Below are 9341 nucleotides of genomic sequence, written 5' to 3'. Positions count from 1 at the left end.
CCAAACTACAGCCTTTTTTTTAGGAATTAAATAAAAGTATGAAAAATCTTCATAATCTCCATTTAACCCTTAACAATTAAGACACCGATCAGGTAGAATATTCAGTGCATGATCACTGAAAGCAGATTTTCTTGGGATGCTCCTGTTTCTCACCACAGCAAAATTAATTCATTCAATCTATAGAGTAGCAGATTAGGAGCAGAAATCAATGAAGCAAAAGAGGTAATAGAGTTTGGGTAATGGTTGCTTTAGGGGGGGGGTGTGTGTGAAAGTGCTAGTTTTACAAAAATATACAGTAGTAAAAAGTTAGCATTGTAAAGGTAAATTCAGTTAACATTTGGGTACCATTCTCTAATAGACTGGAACTTGTGGTTACTTGCAGTGGGTAATGAAATAATCAAGAGGTTTATATAGTGGGGGTGGGTCCTCCCATTAAATGTGTTGACAGATGAAGTATTTCTAGTAGGGGTAAAAAGATAAGGACTAGGATTTGTTTGCCAGGTGCTAAATTACAGGACATTACAGATCATGTTGACAGTTTTTGTTTCATTCACAATGAATCTAAAACAATTTCCATGAACATATATAAGTAGATATTCTCCAAACTATCAGAAGGTTCTTGTTACAGTGATGAAGGTTTCAACTTTAATATATAACACACATTTTGGAATTAGCACAAAACCTAATACAGGTAAAGCAATATATCAATTTTTGTTGTGTAGAAGTCATATGACCAAGGTTTTTCACAAAAATATTTAATATTATATACCTAACAAATTACAAAACTTGCTACTATTTATTGTTTACTGTAGTTGAGGGGTGATTTGTAACATGTCACTTTTGATATGAGCAACTGATCACATACTGGATTTCATGATGTTGAAATCGTATTAACAAATGTAGCTTTTGGGAATTTTGAACATGATGTAGGTAGTATGTGATATTTTTATAGTACACACACTTTTACCATATACTTTTATTCATGAAGTTGACAAACAGCCACAAAATTGACAAAAAAATAAAATAAAAACAGCACACAGTGATGGATATGTTTAAAAACTGTTGGGAATCAAGCAAGGTAGATTAGACCTGATAGCTGGATTCCCTATATATGTACATGCATTCTGCACCAACAGTAATTTCTTAATACTTTGTCTAAACCCCCTGGGAACAGGAATGAGGAAGGCAATGGTGTAATACATGTCAGTGGTTGATAAGTACGACTTCATAACTTCATAAACCATGCTCACAATACTTTTGCTTTCTCACCCAACTAGCTCACCTATTGTTGTAAGCATATCCCCAATAATCTTTCACTTATAACTTGGATTCTGTTAAACAATTCATCGCCAGATCTAAATCTGGGATAAGTTCTTTATACTTTTTAAATAATACTTCTGATTTACAATTTCCAACAGCATTTGTTCCTACCTGTACTACAAAAAGAAAATGCTCTTTGATACCTGCAGCTTAAAGAAATGATAATGAACATTTTCTGTGAAATTTCCAAATTATACTGATTCATTATTATAGTGTAATGCTGAATTATGTTACAAATCTGTTAATGATGTATGTTATTACTTAGCCAATAACCTTCTTGTTTTGTTACAGATAGAAACAAATCCTTTCAATTATGATCCACATGTACAAAGAATCAACTTGTTACGAAAAGCAGGTGATTTGGATAAACTTCGACATGCTCGGGAAAAGATGAGTGAGATATTTCCTCTTTCTGCAGGTGAGTCTGTAAACATATATTGAAGATTCTATGAATCAAGTAAGTTGTTTTTATTGTATTTTGAATGCATTTAATGTAATTTTCATAGCCTACTAGTGATTTTAATATTTTTACTATGGGTTTTTATATAAACTAAATAAAAAAATTAATGTAAAATTTCCCAATAAGTATACGTCTTTATCAAATGTTAAATACTCACAGCTTAATTACGTCAAACACAGATCATGTAACATTACAGAAATAATTCTTTCCTACTCAATGTAACAATTCTACTGATACAGTTTCTTTATCCAGCCACATTCACGTGTCAACATGTAACCTTTCCAGTGTCTATATGTACTAAAAACATGCTTGGCAAGAAAATAGACCAAATAAAAATACTTAACTGATTAATCTAAAGTACTACTGTCATAATTTCTAGAGAACGTATCACAAGATAACAAAGCTCTTAGGTATAGATTATCACAAGTTTTGTACCATGTTGCTTATAGCAAAGTTATGTTCATTGACTTGAAAATGATGAATGAATAAAATTTGACAATCCTTGCAATGTCCTGTTCTATATACTCAAAGTCTGGGTACATATGAATATTAATATGCGGGTATACATATTTAGGGACACATATAGGTAATTATGGATAGAAATCTATTTTCATCATACCAGTGAAATATATTTTTAAATTTAAATCTTTTCATGTTAGTCATAAAACAAAAGAATAATGTTAATCTTATTTTTAGTACTTACACAGATAGTCACGTACAGCTCTTTCAAATAATTTACCAACACTTTCTCTTTCAGTTTCCGATATGGCAAGCTTGGACTCATCAGTTAACCAATCCATCCACAGGTCTATGAAAGTAGCATAAAATAATGAACAAAAAAAGAATCCAAAGGTCTTTGTTAACTACTAGAAATTAGCTTAAAACATCATTTAAAATCCATGTTTAAAGTTGAGTTTGATACGCACAGAATGTCTCAAGAGGGAAAAAAAGATGAGATTGGGTCTAAGATCTACGTCTTTTTTTGAAATTTGTGTGGAAATAGATATAAAGAAATTTTCCATGAATTTATTAAAATTTTCCCATGTTCCACATTCATTCTTCCATTTTTGCTTTCTCCAAACATTTCCCAGTCCCAGTTTGTTGTTGTTGCATTATTTCTGCTTCAAATGTCCTTTTTTTTTATTACTTTCCCCTTTGAAAGCATACAGTGAAGATTAGATAAAATGAAAAATTTTGTATAGTACAGCTGATGATCAAAGAGTAAAACATAATTAATTAGGTACAGCTAATGATCAAAGAGTAAAATACAATTAATGTATAGGGTCACAAATACAACAGCTTATTTTGAAGACTCCCTCATTAAAGTTTAATTATTTTAAAGTATATCCTTCATTACTGTTAAAATAATTAATATTTCTGTTATCCTAATATTTCAAATATAGTAACACCCCTTATAAACATTACCTTTCATAGCTAAATAATCTCTCAAATGCATACACATTTACTACATGTATCTATATTTTTAAACTATAGTAGATATAAATAATTGTTAATCATATCATACGAAACTTATATTAAATAATTGCTTGCAAAATTCAAATATATTGTGGTACTTTTTAATTGTGTTTTACTCTTTGTTCATCAGCTGTACCTAATTAATTAAGTTTTACTCTTTGATCATCAGCTGTACCTAATTAATTGTGTTTTACTCTTTGATCATCAGCTGCACCTAATTAATTAAGTTTTACTCTTTGATCATCAGCTGTACCTAATTAATTGTGTTTTACTCTTTGATCATCAGCTGTACCTCTCTGGCTAGAATATGCTCAATTTTCTATTGGATGTATGGGAGTGAAAGATGGCATGGAAAATGCTCGGAGTGTTTTTGAACGGGCAATTACTGCTGTAGGCCTCCATGTTACCCAGGGCGCTATGATCTGGGAAGCATACAGGGAGTTTGAGAATGCCATTCTTGGTACTCTACAAGTAAGTGCATAAACTATGTAGTCAAAATATAATTATTGAAAGATCTAGTATTATGAAGTGTTTATACAACCATCGTTTCTTGTTTAAGTGCTACAAAACTCTCCAGGATGGTATAAAAAAACAAGTTGCCAGTAGAGATGTGTAATAATTTTTTCTGAATTCTGTACACAAGTGTGCGATAATATTAATCTCAATAGTTGTAAGCATGTTTTGATAAATGTTTATCTCCATTCACGTTACGTTTTGTCATTGTTTAGTCTTTTTCATATTCAGGTTATTCATTCTAATTGTCATTGTTACATAAGCTTTATTTTTATGCAATGAGTCCATGTGTGTGTGTATAGTCTTTATTAACATTACAAAATGAAAAGTAATTTGTTATAGGATGTAACATTAACATAATTTTTTAAACTAGTATTGAAACATCCCAGCATCTTTATACTGTAGTTGGATCTATAGAGTTGTCAAATCATAACTTTTTGTAAACAGTATTGTCAGTGGATATTTATACTCACTATTAATTGTGACATCATTTGAATAATGAGTAAAATCCAAGAACAAGATTAAGAACTAGAGTCAGTTTATCATTTTAAGTTTAACTAAAACTTTAATTTGGTGAGAATTGTAATCAAGGGTTTTAAAATGAGTAGATTTTTACTCCATTGTTACTGTATAGGTATTAAAGAAAGACAGTTTAATATGCATGTTATCAAAGACTTAGGGTAAAATATGCTGAATACATCATAAAACATAACTGCATTAAATTTATCCAACACTACATTTTGAAGTTGTCATTTCAGCACAGTTGTTACTTATTTTCTGTCAACACTGATTACATTACTTTGTGTACAGGAAAAGGTGTACAGGTATATTGCAATTATTTTTTATCTATGACTTCCATAAAATCAAAAGAAAAACACAAATTTGAAATATGTATCCTTTAGTTTGTTTGATTGTTATAGGATATATTTGTACAAAATCTCATTACTTTAGTTAAAATATAGAAGAATGGTTGGCCAAAATCTTACTTCTGCAAAATGGTTTTATCTTTGATCCTTGTGAAATCATAAAAATTCTATATCTGTCTGTTTCGGTCAGCGTGGGCTGTTGCATTGTATTGTTGTACAGAGTCTCTTTTAAGTTGATCAAAATGTAAAGGAATGTCTATCCCAAAACAATTATTTTGCTTCTTTTTTTTTATAAGCTTTGACCCCCTGTAAGGTAAAAAGAAAGGCACAAATTTTATATCAGTCTACTTGTTTTTCATTTTGATTGATGGAAATATAAAGGAATTGTAGGCCAAAATGTGTATTTAATGTTTAATCTTTAAACCATAAAATCAGAAGAGGGGCTGATTCAAATACTAAAATATATATAAAAAATGTACATTCAGTCAAGGAATATGCTTGCCAAGTTTCAAGATGACTGGCTCAGAAATATAAGAATGGTGCTCAGATGTAACTGTTGGAATAAAGAAATGCAAGAATTCAGTATGTCTCCCTCCCTATGAAGGAGACATAATTAGGTACATAAGTAAATTACATGGACAAATAAACAAAAATTAATTGAACATTTTCAGAGTTTGTAGACAACAGAAATGTTTTGAAAATATGGAATTTGTGGTATCCGTGTCATATAGGTCCAGATATTTTAAAACTACATTTACAGTAATTTTACTGAATGGCTTGAATTTTTTTTTAAATACAATTTGTACATACAGTTCCCTCACATTTAAACAAGAAGTTAGTAGGACTCTGCCAAACTCACATTCGAAACAAATTGTAATGTAATTAGATCTCATTACTGATGTCAATATACATGCACGATATAATGATAATAATGTTAGAACTGTTTTTTGTTGGATTGGAATTTGAAGATAGTTCTAAACATTCAAAGTTTCCACAGTTGGCATTTAAGCAGTGTCAAGTTTTTGTTTTTCTCTTGTTAACAGAAAACATTTGACAGTGTTTGAAAAGGATATACTTGAAACAGATTTTCTCAGGGTCTTGGATCTAATTTTGGTGAGGGAGAAACCAGAGTATCTGGAAAAAACCACTTTCACTGGTTAGGTGCCAAAAAAATAATACTCAAGTGCCCAGAGCTGGAAATGAGATATTCAGTTATTACATATAATCGTAGTCACGACAATTAAGCTTCACTTAAGATGTTGTTGATTCATATTAAGGGAAGATGTATATATCTGGTGGATGCAAGTTGGGTGAATTCTTGTGTTTGTGTGTCCCTTGCTGGTGTGCATTTGTAATATCGGGTAGAGAGTTGAATGAAACTTTCTTTTAGGAGAGGTAATTCAGATGGTGAATGTAGGTATTCCGGTGGAGTGTAACTGGGGAGTCTATGAGCTATTTTGTTCTCTGTTCTGGATATTTTGTATTCTGTTTTATTGGTTATCTGTTATGTTCAAGTTACCATACTCAAAAAGGGGCCTAATGTAAGCTTTATAAATCATGATAATGGTTTTGGCAAAGCAACCTTTGTTGATGCTACCAGTGCATCTTAGGTAGTTAATTCTGCCATTTATTACGCCATTTGATACGGTATCGAGTGAGGCCTGAACTTTAGAAGTGGCAATATAAGCATTACTTCAAGTACTCTAAATAGTGATGTGATCTGCATATTTGGACCTTAGTGTATACATTAGAGGGGGGGAAGGGTATGTTGCTAACAAATATATTGTAAAGCATGGAGCTTAGTACCAACTGTTTGGGACTCCGGAAACTAGTGTTACTGAGTGAGATACTGCTTCGTTAATCTTAACTTTGGTAGTATGATGAGTGAGAAAACTTGATTCCAAAACATACTTACCTCAGCTGACACTATAGCTATTTCTCAAACATCAGGGTTTCCACTCTTTGCCCATCTAAGTATTGAAAATGCTTGCTCCAGTCTATTATACCCCATTCAAATGCCCCTGGCAAATTCTAATTTACAAATTTATCCACCAACTTGAATGCGCCCTCTATCTACGGACTGTATATAAGCACTTCATTCAGATAATGTAATCACTTTTTCTCGACAAAGTATTTGGCATGGATTTCTATAAACAGAAGTGATTATTCACAATTTATGTTGTGACTTTGAACATGGTTTACATTACTATGGTTATATCTTCATTTATATTTATAAATTACTTTACAAAAAAGATAAAAAACCACGTACCAATGGGTATGAATTCCCGAGTTAATGTTTCTATTACATAGGCCATTCAGACCTCTTCTTATCCTCCTCTGTTATCTGGTATTTGTCAATGACCAGGGGAGGGGGTCACTGTCAGTTGAGGCTGTCCATGTTATAATCCATTGCATGATGGACACATATATGCAGACTGAGGGTGTCTCTTTGGGGGGTTCTAAGGTGGTGTTGCAAATGACCCGGACCAGCTGAAGAGAAATTAGACTTGTTTTTTCGGCTCCTTCTTTTACTAGGTCAGCCTCAGAGGATCATTTTAATCAGCCACCTCTAGCCCCTTTCTCTTCAGTTTGTTACTCGTGTTTGTGAGGTTTTGGGGGTCTCTCCTATTTTATTTGACTCTACCCCTTCCTTGTTGGCAGCAAGGACAGCAAGTGACTACTTGGTTTTTCCTCCTTCTCCTGATATTGCTGTTCATGCTGGGAGATTTGCTGCTCAGTTATGCAACAAGATAGCTATGACTTGTCAACCACGTTTATCAGAACAGCATGCTTTGGCTTATAACTCCCAGGAAGAGGTATATTTGATTCTCAACAAATGGACCCCCTTTTTGGACCTGTGGAGGTCTCGATTGGAACCTGTGATCACTTTACACAGATCACAGTTTTCTCAGATTCATTTTACTCTCACAACTGTCCTGAGGTATTTATCTTTGATCCAAATTTTGTTGGAAGTCTATCAATGTTCCCCTTGGCAATTTGAGGACGATTTGGGGATTTTGTTGATATCTTTCTCAGTCAGATTGTCTTCTTCAGTTATTTCTCTAGTTTCATGGCTGGTTTTTTTTGGGGGATTTATTGGGTAGAGATTCTTTGTTAAAAAGTTTGTTTACCATCTTCTGCCCTCGGGGAATTATGGGAAACCACTTTTCTCCATCCCACATTGTTTGCTGGAGTTCCATAGACGTCAGAATCAAGATTTGATTCAGCTTGTTTCCATTCTTCTTTATCGTCGTTGGTTTTTTGCCTTTCTGGCACTAATTTGGGAATGTTGGCTCGGCTCTTAGTTTTTCCTGACCCTCCTCCTTTGGTTCCAAGGTCTATTTGTCTGTCCATATTCTCGAGGATTTTAGGTTCTGACGGACCATCTACAACAGTGTTGGTGTCTATCCTCTGGGGGGGGGGCAGTGAGACCACGTTTACATCACTTCCTGGACATAGAATTTTTTCACCAGGGATCCATGGGTATTCAAATTCATGCTCCAAATTCAGGGTTGTTCATTCAATTTACATCACCTCCACTTTTATCTGCACAACCTGTTGACTTGTCACATCCAACATATTCACAATGAGTGGAACTTCGTTCTAAGGCTATAAGAGAGTTTTAACTTAAAAAGGCAGTAGTAGAGGGATGATCCAATCTTCTGGGATTTACTCTTGTTTATTCATTGTACTCAAAAAAGGAAGAAATTGGTGTCAAATCATCGATCTGTCTCATTTCAACCAATTTTAGATCCTCTTCGATTTATTATGGAATCCTTTCTCAACCTATGATGACACTTCGCACCAGGGCTCTAGCTGACCAAGTTTGATGTTACCGATGCTTGTCTCCATATTCCCATAGCGGAATCTTCTGGAGGTTTCTTAGATTTATGTGCAAAGGTCAAGTTCTGCAGTTCAGGGTTCTACCTTTTGGTCTTGCATCAGCATCTTATGTCTTCTGCAGAGTTGTTTGAGCCTTTTCTCGTCATCTACATTCCTTGGACCTGTACACACATAATTATATGGAGGACTGGATTCTTCTGGCACCATCCCATCAATTAGCAGAATAATACTTTCAGATTTCTTTTCAGAAGCCACAAGAATGGGCTTCCTTATCAGACTGGAGAAATCTATTCTGTCATCAACAGAATATCTCGTCCATCTGGGTGTTTTTCAATACTCTTAAGTCATGCTCAACCAACCTGTATCAGGCTTCAAACCATAGAAAGAACTGTCAGGTTTTTACTTATGTCTCCTCCTCCTACTGCACGGATGGTTCTCTCTCCTTTAAGGACTTGGGTATCCATTGAGCCTCTCATTCCTTTGGGACAAGCTTATATGAAGTCCCTTCAGTGGTCACTATGCGATCAATGAATCATGCTGTATGATCCTTTGGATCATCCTGCCTCATTACTCAGGAGCAACATCGTCGATTGCGAATGATTGTTGGATTGGAACAACTTTACTATTGTGGTACCCATTCTGCCACCTCATCTTGAGACCCATCTGTTCACAGATACATCTCTTTAGGGATAGGGAACTTATCTTCAAGGTCAGGAGCTCCAGGGTATTTGGATGGAAGTCGAGTCTACCTTCCATATCAATGTTTTTGAACTCCTTGTAGTACACTCATCATCATCATCATAGACAGCAGTACATCGATAATTCTACCGATGCTTAGCTGCCACACAATCATGAATTATTAT

At 34.0% G+C, this 9341-nt stretch overlaps 1 protein-coding gene across 1 annotated transcript in view; it reads left to right on the top strand.

Annotated features, from left to right (window-relative positions):
- LOC106471633 (squamous cell carcinoma antigen recognized by T-cells 3-like) overlaps positions 1 to 9341 on the top strand; it is a 42339-nt gene that overhangs the window by 17921 nt on the left and 15077 nt on the right. Inside the window, exon 4 of the mRNA XM_022400253.1 lies at positions 3543 to 3727. Within this exon, the coding sequence (XP_022255961.1) occupies positions 3543 to 3727 (185 nt within the window). The remainder of the gene's footprint in view (positions 1 to 3542; positions 3728 to 9341) is intronic.

This window comes from Limulus polyphemus, unplaced genomic scaffold, assembly GCF_000517525.1.
Source record: "Limulus polyphemus unplaced genomic scaffold, Limulus_polyphemus-2.1.2 Scaffold4747, whole genome shotgun sequence".
NCBI lineage: Eukaryota > Metazoa > Arthropoda > Merostomata > Xiphosura > Limulidae > Limulus > Limulus polyphemus.
Note: the sequence above shows the minus strand (reverse complement) of the source record. Positions and strands in the feature narration are given on the sequence as shown.